This window comes from Lissotriton helveticus, chromosome 7, assembly GCF_964261635.1.
Source record: "Lissotriton helveticus chromosome 7, aLisHel1.1, whole genome shotgun sequence".
NCBI classification, from domain to species: domain Eukaryota; kingdom Metazoa; phylum Chordata; class Amphibia; order Caudata; family Salamandridae; genus Lissotriton; species Lissotriton helveticus.
In genome coordinates this window covers 987,418,560-987,442,073 of record NC_136068.1, presented here as the reverse complement: position 1 = coordinate 987,442,073, position 23,514 = coordinate 987,418,560, and the positions used below count along the sequence as shown (strand labels likewise).

Below are 23,514 nucleotides of genomic sequence, written 5' to 3'. Positions count from 1 at the left end.
AGTAGGTGGGGCCCACTAGCACTCATTTTTAGGAACTGGAACTTATTTTTCCTCATAAGATTTTGACCCAGAGTATCAGAAAGAAAAAAACAAAAGAGGGACAAAAGGAGGAGGAGAAAGGTGGAAAGAATGTGACAAAGGAGGAAAACATGGATTAAAATCAACCAGAAATAGCTAAATAAATGTGCAAGGAGCGCCTGGTGTGGAGGAAAGAGGCATGAGATGGTATCACAAACAGGCAGCCTCGGTATTCGGCGCCCTGGACATTTAACAGCATCGGCCACAGCATTCGGAGAAAAACTCTGGGCCCATCCACTTATTCAACGAGTAATTTGAACAATAGAAGGGCCCCTGATGGACTGCAAGACAGCTTACCCCCCCTTCACTCAACCAAGCCATAACAGAACAAGCATTGGAAATGCAATAGGTCTCGCACTTACTTAAGTTAGAGCTATTGGCGTTGTAAATGACAATGCATTTTATCCATGTGTTATGCAGTGTATGTGGTGTGTAATGAAGTTCCCGGTTTTAGATTTGCTTGTAGAGCTGTGCAGTGTTTGAAATAATAGTTCTTTTTGCATAGTTCCTTATTAGTTTTTGCAACAAAAGTGGGTTACTATAGCAGAGAGATCTAAGCAGTGCTATAAAGGAGAGCACAACGACCATGTCAGCGGCATGCAGGAGTAGAAAATCCGACTGTGGCTGTGGTGTTAAGTGAGTGGCTATGGCTGTGTTGTACTGCTGGGGGAATAGTTTGATTAGTGTGAGTGGTGGTGGCGCTAATGGTGAAAACAGTTGAAGAAAGAATCCCGGTGTAGTCGAGGGCAGCTTATGAACATAACCTGGTTAGCCTTTAATGGATTCCACTTTATTGCCCACCTGTCTAAAGCTCTTATACCTTCTGTAAGGTCCAAATTGCTTCAGCTTGATATTGGCTTAGTAGCAGCACGAGTACCTCCTGTGCTTACACGTTAAAGGTGGCCCTGGTATTCTTTTTGTACCAGGGGGTCACTTTCATGATCAGGCATCACAGAAGTTAGCTGCTGTAGCATCTCTGTCCACAGCTCCCTTCTTTTCTCCAGCACCTCTCTCCACAGCTCCCCTCTCCTCTCCAGCACCTCTCTCCATAGCTCCCCTCTCCTCTCCAGCACCTATCTCCACAGCTCCCCTCTCCTCTCCTCTCCAGCACCTCTCTTCACAGCTCCACTCTCCTCTCCAGTATCTCTCTTCACTGCTCTCCGTCACCTCTCTCCAGAGCTCACATCCCCTTTCCAGCATCTCCCTCCACAGCTCCCCTCTCTCCAGCATCTCTTCACTGCTCTCTGTCATCTCTCTCCACAACTCCCGTCCCCTCCCCAGCACCTCTCTCCTTAGCTCCTCTCTCATCTTTAGCAAGTATATCCAGAGCTCCTCTCTCCTCTCCAGACCCCCTCTCCAGCACCTCTATCCACAGCACCCCTCCCTTCAGCCCCTCTTCTAAGCATGGAGCACCTCTCTTCATTCTGAGCCGGCTCTCTATCAGAAGTTTCCCTCTTTCCTCTAAACCATTAACCCCCCTCCCGCGCGCCCTCTCCCCCTGTCTCTCAGTCTCGCTATTATTTTTCAGGTGTGCTGGTCCTGAGTGCTCTTTTTGCCTGTGGACAGGAGATGTGGTAAAAGCTGCATCTCTGGCGAGGGGGAGGGGCTAGCTACCCCCGCCATGGAAGAAGCTTGCTGCCTCTTGTGGTGGACAGATGGAGCCCCCTCCTCACCCAGTACACACAATCAGGTGCCTTTCCACACTTGTGAGGGGTGTGGAGGGACAGAGGCAGCCCGCCATTGTCAGAGACATACAGACAGAAGGACAAGCAATAGAGACAGGGTGGCGGATAAGGCGAGAGAGGGAACGGCATGCGAGGCAGAGGAGAGAATGTAGAGCCAACAGAAACATGGAGAACACACATTGTGAGGACACAGGAAGAAGCAACAGAGAAGACAGCGAGAACGACTAAGATTAGAAAACAAGTTGTTAACGTGAAGATATGTGTTAGAACATAATGCATGGCAGAGGGACAGGCACTGGGAGGCAAGCGTGCGCTGGGAGCGCGCGGGAAAGCTAAATCAAGCGCGCGGTGGGAGCAGAGAGGAGACCCCATGCTCGTGCACATCGCCTCTCCGTGCGCGCATATGGTTTGTCTCCCTTCGCGCACCAAACCGACAACAATAGGCTCGCCAAGGCGAAGCACCGCATGCGCTGCGTTCGCTAGGCAAGACCTGCAAAGTAGGGTGGCAGAATACACAACAGTGTGCCCTCTGCTTCTAGTCGTGCCACCTTACAAATATGCTCACATCAGTGGTACTATCAGTGAAGAGCACTATTATTATACCACACGTCTTCACAGGTGTGCATTATAAGTTACAAATAAATACTGATTAGAACACAAATGCAGATTTTTTAAAGTTAAAATATTGTTCTGTTCACCTGACAATACTTCTCTCCCCTTGAATAAGAATAACACGTTTTATTAACCAACAAACTATTTCACTATCACTGCAGAATTGTATCTTGTGCTGGTAGCGCCTTTAATCCTGCTAAATGTTCTGGCAGTGCTGCTGATGGCAGGCTCATGTTCTGCTTATTTCTCATCTCTTGTTATCTCCTTTTGAGGTGGACTCTTTTCCCAGAGGAAAGCTGTGATCCTCAATCAATCTTGGTCCCCCGGGGGTCAACAATGAAATTAGTAATGCAGCAGGAAATGCACTCTGGGTGCAATGATGGGATACATGTAGCCAGAGGGTAGCATGAGAAAATGGTGATGGCAGTAAGTGTGCTATCTTCTTGTTGGCCTTCAACTGGATCAAGCTGGATACACAAAGGGTGGCTTCAGATTTTTCTTACGGGGAACGTCCGATCCACCCTCTACTGAATACTGTCCATTCCTCTGTTAGGAGCTTTCTGTTAGCTAAATACCAGAGGTAGGATCACTCCCTGGGCGTGGGGCAGGAATCACAGGATTTAAGGGGATGGGATTCAGAAACAGACAACGAGCGGAACAAGTGGTGATCTGGTAGCCCCACGGATAAGAAAGCGATGTAGATGAGCTATATTAAGTGCCATTCGAATTATGCGACAGACGAACAAATTATGTAGCATGGCTGACTAAATTATGCAGCAAGACAAGGCAAATTATGAGGCATAATTATGCAGCACATTTTGTGATCGTATAACTTCATTATTTTGCTATTTTTACACATTTTAATGCTGACTAAAGGATTCACTTATTAGTACTAGTTTAATGCCCAAATACAGCAATAAGCAACTGAAAGGAGCCAAGGATTCAGCCTTAGTGACGGATCTTCCACTGCATGGCAACAAATGAAGCTGAGGTTCTAGTAACGCCTGATCCCTTTTAGCTCGAATCTATTTATTTTTGTTAAAATCGCCAATTTATGGAGCACATGATGGATTATGTGGCCTAATTCCAGTGGTCCTGGCTATAATTCATGACAATTGTCATGGCAAATGGAGGGGGCAGTTTGAGAGCTTGGCTTACCCTCACTCCTTACCCCAAGCACAGCACATAATTCGCTCACCTGACTGAGCCTCATGGGACGATCAAATCTTGCATTCACCACCACTGCGCTTTGCAGCGCTGGGAGGCCCAGCACCAGCATACAGAGCGCTACGAGGGAGTTCGGGACACGGGACATCCTGTATGTAGTAGAGGTAACAGCTTCTGTGAAGGAAAGAAAGAAAGAATAATTTTGTCATACCGCAGATACAAAAATATACTACACAACAGCCAAATTGGAATACCCAGAGAAAATGCCACTAGATAAGTAGTATCAACACATTAATGTATATTTTTGTACGGCGGGCTCAAAGGAAGAAGGAACCTCGACATGCAGCAGTGACTCACCGAGGGCATATGAGAGGTGCAGTGAAGATTTGTGATTGGAAGAATGGAATGGAATAAAGCAAAGGAATGGAATAAAGGACTTTACAGAAGGAAAATAAACCTGAGGCTGGATTTTTTCAAATAACTGCATTGAGGGATGTTGGGGAGCCGCTTCATTTCAATTATATTCAATATGTGAAATGACCTGACATTCACTGGAGAGGTTAAAGCTGAAAGAAATTGTTATTATGTCCCCAGCAAAGCAATGCATGCAGCCTTTCAACATATCAGAAAACTACTGTAAAATATGGTGCCCAAAGACCAAGGTTTTGGATTTCCCCCCCCAAAAAAAATACTAATATAATTTTCACATGAATGAGGAGATTACTGAACCCACAACCAAAGACAAGTATGTTGAAACAATAGACAATGCTTCAGAAAAATGACCTATGCTATGAAGTCTTTCCAAGATAGGGCCATGCAAGGCATGAACTCCCCTCGCGGAACCTTGCCGACATATCAAAATTATTGTTAAACCAAAACCCCTCTAGGAACACCGATTGGAGCCATTGTCATTACTGAAGGTCCTGAGACATGTCACAGACATGCCTGTGGCAATTCACAATGGCTGAGCTCGGTAAGGACATTGAAGGATTCTGGATAGTGTAAAAGCTTCAAGAAGTCCTTCCACTTCAAAGCACTGCCAGCACAGCAAATCAAGACAGCAAATCATGTGGTAGTGAAAGAAGACCTCGAGTTCAAACAGGCGCCGGCGCATGCTCGCAAGAAAATAGTAGAGACTTTGGTACATCCTACCTTAATTTCCAACTGAGAGAATTAAAGGAAAGGTGCACAACCCACTTGAAACCCCAAGGATGGAGTTACACACAATAATCCTGAAACACCGGTGTCCAGAGTTGTCCTGTAACTTTGCCTTTACACTTCAGACTCTACGAAAAGCGCATCCGCTTAAAAAGAACTGCATTTACCATGATGCTCATGGGGTATACCCGCTGGTGGGTGGAGCAGAGTGCGACCTACGGACTTTTCACTTAAAATGGCTCCCTTGAGCTCAGGTCACGCACCTACGCGCCTTGAGAGGCACCAGACCCGTTAATATTTGGCAGCCTGCACAGCAAACCCCGAAGAATTGCCTATACTCTGCTGATGAAGGACAATAATCCTGAAACACTGGTGTCCAGAGTTGGCCTGCAACTTAGCCTTTACACTTCAGACTCTACGAAAAGCGCATCCGCTTAAAAAGAACTGCATTTACCATGATGCTCATGGGGTATACCCGCTGGTGGGTGGAGCAGAGTGCGACCTACGGACTTTTCACTTAAAATGGCTCCCTTGAGCCACATGAGCTGAGGAGCTCAGGTCACGCACCTACGCGCCTTGAGAGGTACCAGACCTGTTAATATTTGGCAGCCTGCACAGCAAACCCCGAAGAATTGCCTATACTCTGCTGATGAAGGACAATAATCCTGAAACACCGGTGTCCAGAGTTGGCCTGCAACTTTGCCTTTACACTTCAGACTCTACGAAAAGCGCATCCGCCTAAAAAGAACTGCATTTACCATGATGCTCATGGGGTATACCCGCTGGTGGGTGGAGCAGAGTGCGACCTACGGACTTTTCAGCATTTCATGGCCATCCCAGAAATAATCTGTACTGGATCCAGTCCTTATTTCAGGATGGATTTCAAAATGTTAAACTAGTTGAATTTCTTAAAACTGGCCTGACGTTAGGGGTTCCTTAGGTGTTTGCTTGCTCTGCCCTACCATTTAATATTTATGTATACCCACTGGTCCAGCCAGCTTTGTCTCCCCTATTACTTAAATGTACATTTTCTTGATGACTTACAGATTCTTCCTGACCAGCATGCAGCTTTGGTGGATAGCAACATGTCTGACAAATATCTGGCGAGCCGTCAGCAATGGATGAAGAAGAGCTGGCATCAATGCACTCAGCACTCATTTCTGTCTACTGGTTCAGTCAGCACATACAGTCTTTTCTTTTAAGTAGGGGATCCAGTGGTGATCCAAGAATCCACAGTTACGATGAGGAACCTGGGTGAAACTTTTCAGAGTATCCTGACTTCCCAACCACCAGTTAGCCTTGTGTGGAAGTGTGCCTAACCCCATCTGAACACTCCTGTGAGGGTTGCACCATTACTTTCTTGTTTGCAAAGAACAAAGCTTTTAATAGGCCACTGTAATCTAAGGGGTGCAGTGCTGCATTCTGTTTTAGCTAGAATCTAGAACAGTGGCAGCTTCCACTGTGTGTGCAGGTATTGGGAGGCGCCGACAGGTGTCCAACAAACCCATGATTGTTCCCCCCAATTTCCCCATCATAGTGTGTCACTTTATGTGTAATTGTGACCCGTGAGCTTTAAGAAAGAAGTATTAGGAAAGTCGGCACATTGGGAATGTGAATGTGAGTCTTTGCAGTCTCATTACTGCTGATCGTATTAACGCACAACCTGTCCCAGTAATATTAGTGAGGTGGGTGGTAGCACGCCAGTTCTAGAGAACTGGGCTTCTTTTATCCATGTGTAGACTCATGCATAACTACACTCTAGTGAACAAAGGGCAGGGGAACTCTTTCTTTCAAAACCATTACATGATTTAAAAAAAAGCAGAAACGGCACTGCTGCAACATCCTGCGATTATGGGCAAGTCACTTATCTCTCCGTGCCTAAAAAAACAACAAGCATTTGCAATGCATCACTGAAAGTTTGACCTATTGGTGTTGCAAATAATATTGCTACGCCAATAGCTCAAATTGTCAGTAATGCGAGAGCTATAGCATTGCAAATGCTTGTTCGTACTTTCTTTTACAGGCACCCAATGATTATCTATCAAAGCAACGATGTCTATCCAGCTATCATTAAAAAAAAAAAAACAATTCCAAATGGTTTAGCCAACGATTAAAGGGACAAAAATGATTATGAATGTATTCAGTGTGAAAAAGTAAACACACAGTACAGGTGAACAAATTAAAAGTCCGAATATGTGATCAATGTAAAACGGTGACAAACTACATCGTAATTTTAATTGCATTTATATAGCGCTTACTACCCCATATGAGGCGTCAAAGCACTTTTCAGGCAAGTAGCACGCTACACTGGAACCTAAGGAGGATTTGTGGTGAATTAGAATAGGGAAATATGAAATTAATTTGAGCCGTGGACAAGTTAGTCTGTTTTTTGGATTGAAAAGGATAGGTGGAGGGAGAGAAGAGGGAAGGGTTTGCATTTATATAGCACTGGCTACCCCTGATGACGTGTTGAAGCGCTTTTTTGGCAGGTAGCATGCTACTCCGGAACCCAACCAGGATTAGTGGGGAAATTAGTATAGGGGACTATGAAATTAATTTGAGCAGTGGACATGCGAGTTTGTTATTTGTATTGGAAAATGATAGTGGAGGGATAGAAGAGAGAAGGGTTTGAATTTACATAGCGCTTGCTACCCTGGTTTAGATGTTGGACCTCTTTTTGGCGAGTTGCATTCTACTCTGGAACCCTAAAAGGATTAGTGGTGAATTAGTATAGGGATATATTACATTAATTTGAGCGGTGGACATGTTAGTCTGTTATTTGGATTGAAAAAGGATAGTGGAGGGATAGAAGAGAGAAGGGTTTGAATTTACGTAACGCTTGCTATCCCTGATGAGGAGTTGAAGCACTTTTCGACGGGTAGCATGCTACTCCAGAACCCAAACAGGATTACTGGGGCTTTAGTACATAAATTCAAAGAGCCAGATAGCTAAACAGATATCTCTACAGATAAAAAGAAAATTATGCAGTGGCTGGAATTTCCTATAGCAGCTGGCACACCTGCCAAACAGGCTATCTTATTTTCTTGAACAATAGGGTGCCTAAAAGGATCCTTGGGTCTCCACCATCTAATGCGATACAAGATGCCACTTTGTCTTGCTTTCACCCAGTGAACCTGCTGAATTTTGGATTCTTTGGACTGAAAATGTTCATCAGAACGGCACCAGATATTTCTGTTATTAATATAAAGCATTAAAACTCTAGGTGAGTAAACGAAAGAGCATCAATATTGTGTTTTGGACCTAGTGAGTTGAGTATCACTAGTGAAAGAGATTCCGTTGAGAGCCATGAAAGTGAAGTCTACCTGGAACTCATGTATAGAAGATTGCAGAAGTGCACAATATCCTATACGAACATTCGAAGCACTTGATCTTGTCTGTAAGAGTGCATCTCTATGCTAACTCACTCTTTGCCCTCTCTTCTGAGATGGTCAATAGCACTTGAAACTCATGCGCACTCCGATGATGAACTGCCAATGAAACAAGCTTCAGCCCACCAGGAAGTGGTCTACCAGTAGCAACCGGTTAGACAGAGACCAGAACTTAAAGGGTCAAGAAAGAAAGGACTCTACTCAAATAACCAAGAGGAAAAACACTTTGCAGACCTGGGCAACAGTAGCAGGAGACAGTAAATGGAGCTCAGACACAAAGCTGAAGAACGAATGGCAGCAGGAAACACTAGAAAATACCCTAAGCCCAGAGAGAAAGCTGAAAAACATTCAGAATCAGGTGACATTACAATGCAAACAAGGCTAAGCCATATAACTCCAAAATTCATGGGCACGTGAGAGTAAAAGGCACTGGAGGCAAAGCGATAGGCTGTAAAATACATGGCAGGAAGAGAACGTGTAAAGCACCCAGGGACCTGGGCCTTTCAAGGCAGCATTGAAAAACCTACACCTCTGCAAACCCATAGATACAGCTGCAGGATTCTGGGTAGCTTCAGGAAGTACTTATCGCCTCAGATGGAGCTGCAAATGACATTGCAGCACGTGACGAAGCGAGACGCCATAACACCGCAGTGGACTCTGCACGTGCACTTGTTTTCAGAAAAGTAACCACAACGGCCACCAGAGCCTAGGGATGAGGTCAGTAGCGGATCCTGGAGGGAGTGCTGCGGGGGAGGGGCAGGGTGGGGGGTAGTAAACTTCGGCATACGGCCGATAGGAGATAGGTAAAGAAAGAAATAAAACAAATTACATTTCGCGCTGCAACACATTTGGCGTTGCAGTGCTGCGCAATTTAATTTGTATTATTTCTTCAACTCCGAATGGCAGTATGCCGGACTTTACTACCCCACACCCTGTCCCTCCTGCACCCCGCCCCACCGCACTCCCTCTAGGATCCGCTACTGGATGAGGTGAAGAACACCAGGCAGCATAAATTATAAAGCAGTGAAAGAAGAGTTTAATCTGTAGAATATTCAGCAGATGGTGACCACATAAAACCCAAAAGCACACAAGTGTCAATGAGACGGACCATGCTTTAAGGTCTTAGTGCATTGCACCTGCCTGGTACAAGAGCGCCAGTTACACCCACTCCCTGGACATAAGGTGGGGGTGTGTGGAGGGAGCCAGGGGGAGAATAAGATAGGAATTGAACAAGAGAAACAGAAGACCAATATACAAAGGAATACAATGATGGATGGAGAAAGGGGGTACAAAAGAGCAATGTGAGTCATTAAAGACATGAAAAACATAGCTATAATGAGACGGATCTGATATGAGCTAAAGAGGAACTTACCTCGTGTTCTCGTCCGTGGCTCTTCTGCAGTAGAAAACACTCTCTTTCATACTGTTGTAAAGTGTTGAGTCGTACCTCCGTCATGGGTTCCGCCGGGATCCCATGATGTTCTTCAACAGCAGACCTAAATGTTCCCCCTCCAAATAACGACACGTATGTACACTGTATTTGTGCTCGGAGGATGAGGGGGAAGAACTCACGAGTCAAGAGATGACCAAAACTGACCAACCAAAGAATCAATTGGTGATGTCCGCTGGAGTGAACCAAGCACCGAAAGGCAAGACAGATGCACAATATTAACCAACCATAGAAAAGGAATTTTACAAAACAGGCCGACTAACCAACCAAAAGCGGTAGCCGTGTCCAAAGTGCCCGATAGCCCGCGTGTCGAATGCAGCATACATCGCAGAGCAGCGCATGCACTTCCCAGGCTCGACCTAAAACTCTGTTATCCGCAAGTTACATCAAGTGTAAGGACTATGTTACAGCCTCATAAATGGAGTATTAGAGGGGCACCAGTGGGCTCCCTGCAGGGACTAAACTACATTCCTCTTTCCTATAAACGTTCTCACTTTGAAGTCAGCGGAAAGCACAAGTTCGCTGGAAGACACAGCTTGACATTTGACCTCGGTCTTTGAACGCTCAGCAAATGTGACGAGATAAGAACAAGATTTACAGGCCTGGTTACAGAAAGGGAGATCTTGGAAGAATATTGGTAAATAGGGTTTTAGCATGGGAAGGAGGAAGTGAAACTTCAGAGCATAAGCCGGCAAATGAGAAGAAAGCCGGCAAATGAGAATAAAGAAAACGTGAGTTACAAACCACAGAGCCAATGACAAGTACCGGGCAAAAAGGACCCTTACCTTTATTAGATAGTATGAGAGAATGGCCAGCATGAAGGTGGTGTCAAATGGGGCATCAGAGGCTGTTCTAGCTCACACCTTTTACACTTTCTGGAGGGAAAAATGGGGACAGAAATAATGTCCATGGAAACGGGGGAAGACGCAAAGACATCTCCGATTGGTACTTTCATTCTCTTAACGAGGGACCTGTATAACTGAGAGGGTCAGTTAGGCCTGCTGGACTACAGCCGTTGTGAGGGGAAAGGACGTCCTGGAGGAAATAACTGAGGGACCTGGAAGCTAGGGGTAGACAGAAAGGGCCACAGGCCTCATATTCCTCTGTAGGGGTGAGAAAGGTGTATGAGATCGCAAAGGCTCTCCCACCTCATAATGCATCTATCAAGATATAGTGGGGGGGAGGGGGGCATAGGGATCGCTCATTAGGAAAGGAACTGAAGGGTGCAAACACCAGGCTACTGCTACAAAGGCCATTAATGTGGCAGGTAGCAACATGATCTAGTGAAGTAGGAGAAAGTAAGGCTAGCATGCCAACCATCAGGTGTTTGCAAAAATGCAGGTGATTGGCAATGTCCAGATAAAGCAATAAAGATAAGACAGATGAGGCTGGAGCGTAACTCTCCCATGAATGAAGGGATTCAGATCATGAAGGAGAGTCAAGCTGTCAACTGTCAGGGACACAGATAAGAACTAAGCAGGGAAGGCTTATGTGATGCAAAATGATGTAAATTCAGGAATTGTATTGAGTGGCTCACTTATAGGAGAATGAGCGGTTACAGCAAGTGAAACCAAACAGGCTGGGGAATAAGGTACAATACAAATGGCCTACAAGGAGACAATCAGGACATAGGAGAAGTGAGAAATTTCAATTCTGAGGTGAAACAGGTTGGAAGAAGGGAGATCATATTTTGAATTAACCTTGATGAAGAGACACCCTAATCTATTCAGGAGTGTATGATAAACATATATATACACGTGCAGGGCAGAACATGGTTAGTGAGTGTGCACCTTTGAGATACCAACAGAGCAGGATGAAGTCAGTGTGCCTTGTTAAGGTACCCTAGGAAGGCAGGTGAAAAATGATGGACTCTGAGCCAGTTATTGATCTATGAAAAAAGAGGATGTTGAAAGTGATTCAGTACATTGTGGGTAGGTCAGGAAGGCAAGGGATGCTGATGACAGAGGGCACCGAAGTGCACAGGGAAGAGAAGACATGGCAGGAAGCATGTGCCGGGACTCCGGGATTTGGAGATAAAGGTGAATATGTGAAGGTGTGCTGTGAGGGTGGGATGAGGGCAAGGACAAAGTGCAATAGCAAAAAGTGTAGTTTTGACACATTGGACAACAACAGAATTAGAATAAAGGAAAGGAAGACAAGGATATGAAATGGATGTATGAATTCAATGATGGCTGAATGTACAGCAGGAACAATAGACATAGCAGGCACGAGGTGGAGCCAGCACAAAAATCAGACATCATTTTGACCGGTGTGAAAAGAAAAAAAAAAAGAGCTCCTCTGGGACACAAACTGAGAAGTGGAAAGGGGAAGAACGTGCGAGCACATGCTAGCCAGTGATGCATCAGACACAAACAAGGGAAAAGGAAAACACATAGTGCCCTGAGATGAGATTTCCACTGGTCATGAAATAATATGGCCAGGGGACTTTATGGACATTCTCACCCTACAGCAGAGGTGATCCGTTGATGAGGGGGTGGAGGCAGGAAGAGAGTGAAGTGGGCGTTGGTATTAGAATACCAGTTAAAATTGAGAGCTGGATATCTGCATCATATTACGCAGTAGTGTACATTGTAAGAGATTTTCAAAAGGAAGACGGTGCACTTTGAATATTTAGATGTGATCAAGAAATGCAATGCTAAATTTTTTTTTGGGGGGGGGGTTCTGATTCCTCATGAAAGAAGAGCCTTTGATAGACAAGGGAATGCAATATGAACTTAGGGCTCGAGAGAGTTGAACCAATAATGCTGGTGTTAGAGAGAGCCTACCTAGACTATTGCCAGGGTATCATACATGATTTAACAGGGATCTGACTGAAACAAGGTAATATTTTCTGTCCGAAGGCACACTCAGGTTGAATATGGTCCACCTCTTCTCATCAATGTTCAAAAATAAGCCCCATTTAAACTCAACAAAACACCATCACATTGGTGAGCCCAGCCTCAGAGAAAAAATATGTACTCCAAGGCATAGTTGTACACATGTAGGTTCACCCCTCTCAACTGGAAGGCACACCAGATTGTAATACAATGGATATAAACACCACAAGTGACTTGGGAGCTTATTGTGCAACACTTGCTTGTACTCCTCTTTCGACGTGGTCATTAATTAATGACACCTTATGGTGTTGTAGAAGTGTGTCCAGCAAATCTGAACATCTCCATGGCAACCCTTCAATCTATAACACTGGTTGTTTGCAAGACACTCCGATACCGAACTGCATCTGAGCAAATGTTGTTGTTTCCAATGAGTCTCACCAAACCCGCAACTGAAGTATTCCTTGTAATCTGCTATTACGCATGTCTCGAAGAAGTATAAATCAGCAGAGTATAAATGTCTTTCTTATGAGTGGATGCACACCTGACTCGGTCATAGGTAACACTGTGAGGAAGAAGCTCTTAAGTACTCAATTCTTAGTTCCTCCTGCTTTTGACACATGGAAGAGTAGGGGCTCTTCTGCCACTGAAGCATGCAACTGCATTGGCATTCCTGGGCCGTTCCGTGCGAGAGTCTATGCAGAAATATGTGGCAAACTTCCCTAGTGATAACACAAATAATTTTCAAGAAGAACTGAAAGAATGTCCTTTAGATTCCAGGCAAATAATTAGTGTGGCAGTTGAAAGCTCCAACCAGGTTGTGAATTGCCATTCTCCGCGCTTTGCTTTAAAGAGCTTTACATGGGATGTTTCGAGAGCTGGCTCTTTAGCAAATCTATCAGCAATTCCTCCAAGGATATTGACTATGATGTATGTCACCCATCTCCAAGATGTATATTTTTGCAATCCAGTGACACAGAAAAAACAGATTTTTATACAATTTGCTCTAGGAAAAAGATCAATTCTGGAAGAAAGCTCTGCCTTTTGGCCTGGAATCTGCCCATGAGCCTTCTCCAAATGAAGCCCATCTAAGGAATAAAAATATTTTCAACTAACCATAATTAGATATTTAGCTATTAAAGGATGCTCCTTACCACAAAGCAGTGCTAGACATAAGAAACAGCTTTTCTTCTGCAACAGCTGTGTTTGCACAACAACGTTTCAACACTGACACACCTCTGTTAACGATCATGCATTTCCTTAGAGCAACCTCGAATATTCGAAAGGAAAAGTTCTTCAGAAGACACAGTTACTAAGCAGCTTAAATGGAGTTTTTTTCCACCCGGTACTACTGCTACAGACTATTGTGAAGGAAACTTCCCTAATGGAATGAGGAGCCCACATGGATCTCTCTAAGATTAAATGCACCTGGTCCTGGAAGGTATTTTCATGCACAGCAACTTGCTGGAACTCGGAGATGAGTATCTAGCACCTAAATCTTTGCTTCCATTAATCAAAATTAACTGCCTTTATTCAGGCAGACAAAACAACTACCATGTACAAGCTTAATAAGCAATGAGGAACAAAGTGAAGAGCTCTGGGCCTAATATATATATTGATGGAGTAGAGATACACCGTTATAACAGTGAGAAGGTCCCTCCCTGTCAATATAGTGGTCTGTCCACCAAGTTAAATTGCGGGCAACATTAAGTTTGACCACGGCGGAGAATATGCTGTCTCTGCCGTGGCCAAACTTCTCCGACGGAACTCGGGAGCAAGGGTTGTAGGAGCAATGGCTACATGTGCACCCACCCAATATAATTGGGTGGACATGTAGTCATTTTTAGGGCTCGGGTCTAGCGTACACTCTGCGCATGCAGTGTCACTCAGCGAGAGTCCTTTTCTCGGGGTTTAGAAAATGGACCTGGAAATTTCACGCAGCTCGTGCGTGTTATTTCCTAGGTCCATTTTCATTGGCCTTTACGTGCGTGTGTTTTTAAAACAGAACATGCATTAGGCCATATGCGGTCGCGTAGCTCCGCCCATGGCCTATTGGTGTCTGTTACGCGCACCAAAAGGCCATATATCTTCAATTATCGCGGCCGCGATAATTGAAGACATATGCTGGAAGTGGCGCGCGCGCACCACTCGCCGTTTACTTTTTTTTTTTACAAAAGGGATCGCGAAAGCGATAGTTTTCAGTGATGCTTGCTTGTTTGTCTGGTCAGGTCTCTGTGGCTGGTAGAACGGACTGCAGAGGTTGTTTTATTGGCATGCGTTATATAGAATACCCACTCGCTGCCTTTAGAATTACGCTCACTTCTAAAAATTAACTTAACCCACTTTTCAAAGTAACAATGCATATTATAAGCAGCCTTACAGAGTTATATAAATCACCTTTTTAAAAAAGTTTTTTAAAATGTACATTCATTCAAAAAACATTTCTCGATCAGTCTAGTTCCAGAATGCACAGACCAACCCCCCCCTCTGGCCGTGATGAGTTAGTCACGCGGGGATTTTGGGAAATAGTAATTGTGACTTCACTCCAGAGGCGAGCAGGGAGGAAGCGGTACGGGGGTGTATAACTGAAGGAAGCCCCGGGTGCAGCCATGCTGAGCGAGCCGGGGTAACGATGGGGGCACTGCGGGCGCTGTCAGGGCCTCCAGGGTTCAAGCAGGGTTTGCGAACAGTCCCCCATTAGCAGCGGTGCGGGCCAAAAACATTTACTTTGCGGCTGGCGAAACTCCCAAGCGCCTCCTTATCTATCATGGATAAGAGGCTTGCCCAGTGCCTATCTAATGTTAGTCGAAGAGGGGTCAGGCTCTCATGACGTCAGAGCATGGTCTGAAATGTGCCCATGGATGTCAGGGACTGGATTGGCTACTATACAATGACGTCAAACAATGGCCTATGCCTGTGGCTGATGATGTCACATTGCAGTCTGATGTCAGAGGATATGCTGGTCACTGTTTATGATGTAAAACACATGGCCTGCTTGGTGTCAGGAGCTGCTCTGATTCTGGCATCAGAAGATAACATCGCACCCTACCAATGACGTCAAATGATGTACTCGTCACTGAGGTACGGTGTAATAGCAGGATACTGGAGCACTCTTATACCAGAGAACTGTCTGGTCATTGGCTGGTGGGATCAGAGGATGACTCGTTGTTCTCTGATGATGTCATAGGCTGCCCTTGATTGTCATGAGCTCAGAAGATGACCTGTTTGTTGAAAGTGGCGTAAAGTAAGAGGTTGATGTCAGAAGATGCCCTGGTCACACTACTACGGTGCCAGGAGATGATCTGGTCAGGAACTCCAGGCGTCGAGTCTCCGCTCAACCCCATTGCTGTGTGTGATCTTGATTAAGCCACTTTATCTATTCCACCTCCGGTATGTCTCAGTTCAGCTAAAAAGAAGCACAGCGCGCGCTCGGGTCTCAGGCCTGGATTAGAGAGAGGTTTTCCAAATACGCCAATTACTTCTGAAGAGCAGAAGTGACGGCGCTTTCTGTCGCAGCAGCACTCCTCCCGGAGAAAACTTCATACATTGTTAACACGAGAGACGTGCAGCGCTCCGACGTGAAACCCTCCCGCAGCTGCGAGGCGCTACACACGGTGCACGGAATACAGGCAGGCACTTTAAATGCATGCTCCCTTCAACCAGAGGACCCCGGGGGATCGGGGGGGGGGCGCCCTCGCTCCGTTCAAGAGTTCCATGCTGGCTTTTTAGGTTTTGCCTCGCCAAAAAGATGCGCTCTGCGCATCTTTTTCGCGCAGGCGAAAACCTGATGAGAATTGTAGTGTGCTTTGGGTCGGCCCTCCTCATTCATTGGCTGGCTCCGTAAATGGAGCCTTGCCATTGGACGAGGGGCCTGTCCGTCAATGCCGGACCAGACACGGGGGCGTTCCCGACATTCTTTGGCTTTTGCCGACGTCACGCGACGCCGGAAACGCCCCCGATTCTGTTCCGGCATTGCCGGCACCTCCCTTGCTCCCCCTCCCTAATTCTGTGGCGGAGATTGCCAGAGTACCGTGCACGTATAGGCAGTCCGTGACGGAGATCGCCAGAGCCCCATGTACTACTAGACACACCAGCTCTAATGCACAGTGGCATAGATCGCCGGAGCACCGTGTACTCCTGGGAACTCTGTGGCGGAGATTGCCAGAGCCCCGTACACTCCTAGGCAGTCCTAGGCAGTCTGTGACGGAGATTGCCAGAGCCCCGTGTACTGAGTGGGCCGCGGCTGACGGAGAGCGCAGAGCGCTCAGGCCCCCACCCCTCCCGTCCCCAGCCCCCCATCCTGAGCTCTAGAGACGGGTCCCCGGCCGCCCAAGAGCCACCGGTGACAGGTCTGAATGTTCTCTTGTCCGGCCCAGGATTGCATGAGCGGACGAGAGAAACAAACCACGTCCAAGGTCACCGTCAGACTAGAACAGCCACCGCGAGACGATTGTCATGAACCAACTCTGTCACGACACGATCGACACCTTTCTGTTACATACACATGTATGCACGCACACATGCACCCCCACGTGTGTATCACGGATCCCTGCGTTTCTTGGTCACACACTGACACCGAAGGGTAGTGGTGCGTCATGGTGTCCCAGAACTGTCCTTTCAGGAGCACAGTGCAGAGTGGAGCTTCAGAGTGCAGAGTGGAGCTTCAGAGTGCAGAGTGGAGCTTCAGAGTGCAGAGTGGAGCTTCAGAGTGCAGAGTGGAGCTTCAGAGTGCAGAGTGGAGCTTCAGAGTGGAGCTTCAGAGTGCAGAGTGGAGCTTCAGAGTGCAGAGTGGAGCTGCAGATTCAGAGTGGAGCTGCAGATTCAGAGTGGAGCTGCAGATTCAGAGTGGAGCTGCAGAGTGGAGCTGCAGAGTGGAGCTTAGAGTGGAGCTTCAAAGTGGAGCTTCAGAGTGGAGCTTCAGAGTGGAGCTTCAGAGTGCAGCTTCAGAGTGCAGAGTGGAGCTTCAGAGTGCAGCTTCAGAGTGCAGAGTGGAGCTTCAGAGTGCAGCTTCAGAGTGCAGAGTGGAGCTTCAGAGTGCAGCTTCAGAGTGCAGAGTGGAGCTTCAGAGTGGAGCTTCAGAGTGCAGAGTGGAGCTTCAGAGTGGAGCTTCAGAGTGCAGAGTGGAGCTTCAGAGTGCAGAGTGGAGCTTCAGAGTGCAGAGTGGAGCTTCAGAGTGGAGCTTCAGAGTGGAGCTTCAGAGTGGAGCTTCAGAGTGGAGCTTCAGAGTGGAGCTTCAGAGTGGAGCTTCAGAGTGCAGAGTGGAGCTTCAGAGTGGAGCTTCAGAGTGGAGAGTGGAGCTTCAGAGTGGAGCTTCAGAGTGCAGAGTGGAGCTTCAGAGTGCAGAGTGGAGCTTCAGAGTGCAGAGTGGAGCTTCAGAGTGCAGAGTGGAGCTTCAGAGTGGAGCTTCAGAGTGGAGCTTCAGAGTGGAGCTTCAGAGTGGAGAGTGGAGCTTCAGAGTGGAGAGTGGAGCTTCAGAGTGGAGCTTCAGAGTGCAGAGTGGAGCTTCAGAGTGGAGCTTCAGAGTGCAGAGTGGAGCTTCAGAGTGCAGAGTGGAGCTGCAGATTCAGAGTGGAGCTGCAGATTCAGAGTGGAGCTGCAGATTCAGAGTGGAGCTGCAGATTCAGAGTGGAGCTGCAGATTCAGAGTGGAGCTGCAGAGTGGAGCTGCAGAGTGGAGCTTCAGAGTGGAGCTTCAGAGTGGAGCTTCAGAGTGGAGCTTCAGAGTGCAGAGTGGAGCTTCAGAGTGGAGCTTCAGAGTGCAGAGTGGAGCTTCAGAGTGGAGCTTCAGATTGCAAAGTGGAGCTTCAGAGTGGAGCTTCAGAGTGCAGAGTGGAGCTTCAGAGTGGAGCTTCAGAGTGCAGAGTGGAGCTTCAGAGTGGAGCTTCAGAGTGCAGAGTGGAGCTTCAGAGTGCAGCTTCAGAGTGCAGAGTGGAGCTTCAGAGTGCAGAGTGGAGCTTCAGAGTGCAGAGTGGAGCTTCAGAGTGCAGCGTGGAGCTTCAGAGTGCAGCTTCAGAGTGCAGAGTGGAGCTTCAGAGTGGAGCTTCAGAGTGGAGCTTCAGAGTGCAGAGTGGAGCTTCAGAGTGCAGAGTGGAGCTTCAGAGTGCAGAGTGGAGCTTCAGAGTGCAGAGTGGAGCTTCAGAGTGGAGCTTCAGAGTGGAGCTTCAGAGTGGAGCTTCAGAGTGGAGCTTCAGAGTGGAGCTTCAGAGTGCAGAGTGGAGCTTCAGAGTGCAGAGTGGAGCTTCAGAGTGCAGAGTGGAGCTTCAGAGTGGAGCTTCAGAGTGGAGCTTCAGAGTGGAGCTTCAGAGTGGAGCTGCAGATTCAGAGTGGAGCTGCAGATTCAGAGTGGAGCTGCAGAGTGGAGCTGCAGAGTGGAGCTGCAGAGTGGAGCTTCAGAGTGGCGCTTCAGAGTGGCGCTTCAGAGTGGAGCTTCAGAGTGGCGCTTCAGAGTGGAGAGTGGAGCTTCAGAGTGGAGCTTCAGAGTGCAGAGTGGAGCTTCAGAGTGGAGCTTCAGAGTGCAGAGTGGAGCTTCAGAGTGGAGCTTCAGAGTGCAGAGTGGAGCTTCAGAGTGCAGAGTGGAGCTTCAGAGTGCAGAGTGGAGCTTCAGAGTGCAGAGTGGAGCTTCAGAGTGCAGAGTGGAGCTTCAGAGTGCAGAGTGGAGCTTCAGAGTGCAGCGTGGAGCTTCAGAGTGCAGCTTCAGAGTGCAGAGTGGAGCTTCAGAGTGCAGCTTCAGAGTGCAGAGTGGAGCTTCAGAGTGGAGCTTCAGAGTGCAGAGTGGAGCTTCAGAGTGGAGCTTCAGATTGCAGAGTGGAGCTTCAGAGTGGAGCTTCAGAGTGGAGCTTCAGAGTGGAGCTTCAGAGTGGAGCTTCAGAGTGGAGCTTCAGAGTGGAGAGTGGAGCTTCAGAGTGGAGCTTCAGAGTGGAGAGTGGAGCTTCAGAGTGGAGCTTCAGAGTGCAGAGTGGAGCTTCAGAGTGGAGCTTCAGAGTGCAGAGTGGAGCTTCAGAGTGCAGAGTGGAGCTTCAGAGTGGAGCTTCAGAGTGGAGCTTCAGAGTGCAGAGTGGAGCTTCAGAGTGGAGCTTCAGAGTGCAGAGTGGAGCTTCAGAGTGCAGAGTGGAGCTTCAGAGTGCAGAGTGGAGCTTCAGAGTGCAGAGTGGAGCTTCAGAGTGGAGCTTCAGAGTGGAGCTTCAGAGTGGAGCTTCAGAGTGGAGCTGCAGAGTGGAGCTGCAGATTCAGAGTGGAGCTGCAGATTCAGAGTGGAGCTGCAGATTCAGAGTGGAGCTGCAGATTCAGAGTGGAGCTGCAGATTCAGAGTGGAGCTGCAGAGTGGAGCTGCAGAGTGGAGCTTCAGAGTGGAGCTTCAGAGTGGCGCTTCAGAGTGGAGCTTCAGAGTGGAGCTTCAGAGTGGAGCTTCAGAGTGGAGCTTCAGAGTGGAGCTTCAGAGTGGAGAGTGGAGCTTCAGAGTGGAGCTTCAGAGTGCAGAGTGGAGCTTCAGAGTGGAGCTTCAGAGTGCAGAGTGGAGCTTCAGAGTGGAGCTTCAGAGTGCAGAGTGGAGCTTCAGAGTGGAGCTTCAGAGTGCAGAGTGGAGCTTCAGAGTGGAGCTTCAGAGTGCAGAGTGGAGCTTCAGAGTGCAGAGTGGAGCTTCAGAGTGCAGAGTGGAGCTTCAGAGTGCAGAGTGGAGCTTCAGAGTGCAGAGTGGAGCTTCAGAGTGGAGCTTCAGAGTGGAGCTTCAGAGTGCAGAGTGGAGCTTCAGAGTGGAGCTTCAGAGTGCAGAGTGGAGCTTCAGAGTGGAGCTTCAGAGTGGAGCTTCAGAGTGCAGAGTGGAGCTTCAGAGTGCAGAGTGGAGCTTCAGAGTGCAGAGTGGAGCTTCAGAGTGCAGAGTGGAGCTTCAGAGTGGAGCTTCAGAGTGGAGCTTCAGAGTGGAGCTTCAGAGTGGAGCTTCAGAGTGCAGAGTGGAGCTGCAGATTCAGAGTGGAGCTGCAGATTCAGAGTGGAGCTGCAGATTCAGAGTGGAGCTGCAGATTCAGAGTGGAGCTTTAGGTTTTGCCTCGCCAAAAAGATGCGCTCTGCGCATCTTTTTCGCGCAGGCGAAAACCTGATGAGAATTGTAGTGTGCTTTGGGTCGGCCCTCCTCATTCATTGGCTGGCTCCGTAAATGGAGCCTTGCCATTGGACGAGGGGCCTGTCCGTCAATGCCGGACCAGACACGGGGGCGTTCCCGACATTCTTTGGCTTTTGCCGACGTCACGCGACGCCGGGAACGCCCCCGATTCTGTTCCGGCATTGCCGGCACCTCCCTTGCTCCCCCTCCCTAATTCTGTGGCGGAAATTGCCAGAGTACAGTGCACGTATAGGCAGTCCGTGACGGAGATCGCCAGAGCCCCATGTACTACTAGACACACCAGCTCTAATGCACAGTGGCATAGATCGCCGGAGCACCGTGTACTCCTGGGAACTCTGTGGCGGAGATTGCCAGAGCCCCGTACACTCCTAGGCAGTCCTAGGCAGTCTGTGACGGAGATTGCCAGAGCCCCGTGTACTGAGTGGGCCGCGGCTGACGGAGAGCGCAGAGCGCTCAGGCCCCCACCCCTCCCGTCCCCAGCCCCCCATCCTGAGCTCTAGAGACGGGTCCCCGGCCGCCCAAGAGCCACCGGTGACAGGTCTGAATGTTCTCTTGTCCGGCCCAGGATTGCATGAGCGGACGAGAGAAACAAACCACGTCCAAGGTCACCGTCAGACTAGAACAGCCACCGCGAGACGATTGTCATGAACCAACTCTGTCACGACACGATCGACACCGCTTTCTGTTACATACACATGTATGCACGCACACATGCACCCCCACGTGTGTATCACGGATCCCTGCGTTTCTTGGTCACACACTGACACCGAAGGGTAGTGGTGCGTCATGGTGTCCCAGAACTGTCCTTTCAGGAGCACAGTGCAGAGTGGAGCTTCAGAGTGCAGAGTGGAGCTTCAGAGTGCAGAGTGGAGCTTCAGAGTGCAGAGTGGAGCTTCAGAGTGCAGAGTGGAGCTTCAGAGTGCAGAGTGGAGCTTCAGAGTGCAGAGTGGAGCTTCAGAGTGCAGAGTGGAGCTTCAGAGTGGAGCTTCAGAGTGCAGAGTGGAGCTTCAGAGTGCAGAGTGGAGCTGCAGATTCAGAGTGGAGCTGCAGATTCAGAGTGGAGCTGCAGAGTGGAGCTTCAGAGTGGAGCTTCAGAGTGGAGCTTCAGAGTGCAGCTTCAGAGTGCAGAGTGGAGCTTCAGAGTGCAGCTTCAGAGTGCAGAGTGGAGCTTCAGAGTGCAGCTTCAGAGTGCAGAGTGGAGCTTCAGAGTGCAGAGTGGAGCTTCAGAGTGGAGCTTCAGAGTGCAGAGTGGAGCTTCAGAGTGGAGCTTCAGAGTGCAGAGTGGAGCTTCAGAGTGCAGAGTGGAGCTTCAGAGTGCAGAGTGGAGCTTCAGAGTGGAGCTTCAGAGTGGAGCTTCAGAGTGGAGCTTCAGAGTGGAGCTTCAGAGTGGAGCTTCAGAGTGCAGAGTGGAGCTTCAGAGTGGAGCTTCAGAGTGCAGAGTGGAGCTTCAGAGTGGAGCTTCAGAGTGCAGAGTGGAGCTTCAGAGTGCAGAGTGGAGCTTCAGAGTGCAGAGTGGAGCTTCAGAGTGCAGAGTGGAGCTTCAGAGTGCAGAGTGGAGCTTCAGAGTGGAGCTTCAGAGTGGAGCTTCAGAGTGGAGCTTCAGAGTGGAGCTTCAGAGTGGAGAGTGGAGCTTCAGAGTGGAGCTTCAGAGTGCAGAGTGGAGCTTCAGAGTGCAGAGTGGAGCTGCAGATTCAGAGTGGAGCTGCAGATTCAGAGTGGAGCTGCAGATTCAGAGTGGAGCTGCAGATTCAGAGTGGAGCTGCAGAGTGGAGCTGCAGAGTGGAGCTTCAGAGTGGAGCTTCAGAGTGGAGCTTCAGAGTGGAGCTTCAGAGTGCAGAGTGGAGCTTCAGAGTGCAGAGTGGAGCTTCAGAGTGGAGCTTCAGAGTGCAGAGTGGAGCTTCAGAGTGGAGCTTCAGAGTGCAGAGTGGAGCTTCAGAGTGGAGCTTCAGAGTGCAGAGTGGAGCTTCAGAGTGCAGCTTCAGAGTGCAGAGTGGAGCTTCAGAGTGCAGCTTCAGAGTGCAGAGTGGAGCTTCAGAGTGCAGCTTCAGAGTGCAGAGTGGAGCTTCAGAGTGCAGCTTCAGAGTGCAGAGTGGAGCTTCAGAGTGGAGCTTCAGAGTGCAGAGTGGAGCTTCAGAGTGCAGAGTGGAGCTTCAGAGTGCAGAGTGGAGCTTCAGAGTGGAGCTTCAGAGTGGAGCTTCAGAGTGGAGCTTCAGAGTGGAGCTTCAGAGTGCAGAGTGGAGCTTCAGAGTGCAGAGTGGAGCTTCAGAGTGCAGAGTGGAGCTTCAGAGTGCAGAGTGGAGCTTCAGAGTGGAGCTTCAGAGTGGAGCTTCAGAGTGGAGCTTCAGAGTGGAGCTGCAGAGTGGAGCTGCAGATTCAGAGTGGAGCTGCAGATTCAGAGTGGAGCTGCAGAGTGGAGCTGCAGAGTGGAGCTGCAGAGTGGAGCTGCAGAGTGGAGCTTCAGAGTGGCGCTTCAGAGTGGAGCTTCAGAGTGGAGCTTCAGAGTGGAGAGTGGAGCTTCAGAGTGGAGCTTCAGAGTGCAGAGTGGAGCTTCAGAGTGGAGCTTCAGAGTGCAGAGTGGAGCTTCAGAGTGCAGAGTGGAGCTTCAGAGTGCAGAGTGGAGCTTCAGAGTGCAGAGTGGAGCTTCAGAGTGCAGCTTCAGAGTGCAGAGTGGAGCTTCAGAGTGCAGCTTCAGAGTGCAGAGTGGAGCTTCAGAGTGGAGCTTCAGAGTGCAGAGTGGAGCTTCAGAGTGGAGCTTCAGAGTGCAGAGTGGAGCTTCAGAGTGGAGCTTCAGAGTGGAGCTTCAGAGTGGAGCTTCAGAGTGGAGCTTCAGAGTGGAGAGTGGAGCTTCAGAGTGGAGCTTCAGAGTGGAGCTTCAGAGTGGAGCTGCAGAGTGGAGCTTCAGAGTGGAGCTTCAGAGTGGCGCTTCAGAGTGGAGCTTCAGAGTGGAGCTTCAGAGTGGAGCTTCAGAGTGCAGAGTGGAGCTTCAGAGTGGAGCTTCAGAGTGGAGCTTCAGAGTGGAGCTTCAG

At 48.6% G+C, this 23,514-nt stretch overlaps 1 protein-coding gene across 1 annotated transcript in view; it reads right to left on the bottom strand.

Annotated features, from left to right (window-relative positions):
* GM2A (ganglioside GM2 activator) overlaps positions 1-23,514 on the bottom strand; it is a 68,918-nt gene that overhangs the window by 27,273 nt on the left and 18,131 nt on the right. Inside the window, exon 2 of the mRNA XM_078653626.1 lies at positions 3,574-3,716. Within this exon, the coding sequence (XP_078509752.1) occupies positions 3,574-3,716 (143 nt within the window). The remainder of the gene's footprint in view (positions 1-3,573; positions 3,717-23,514) is intronic.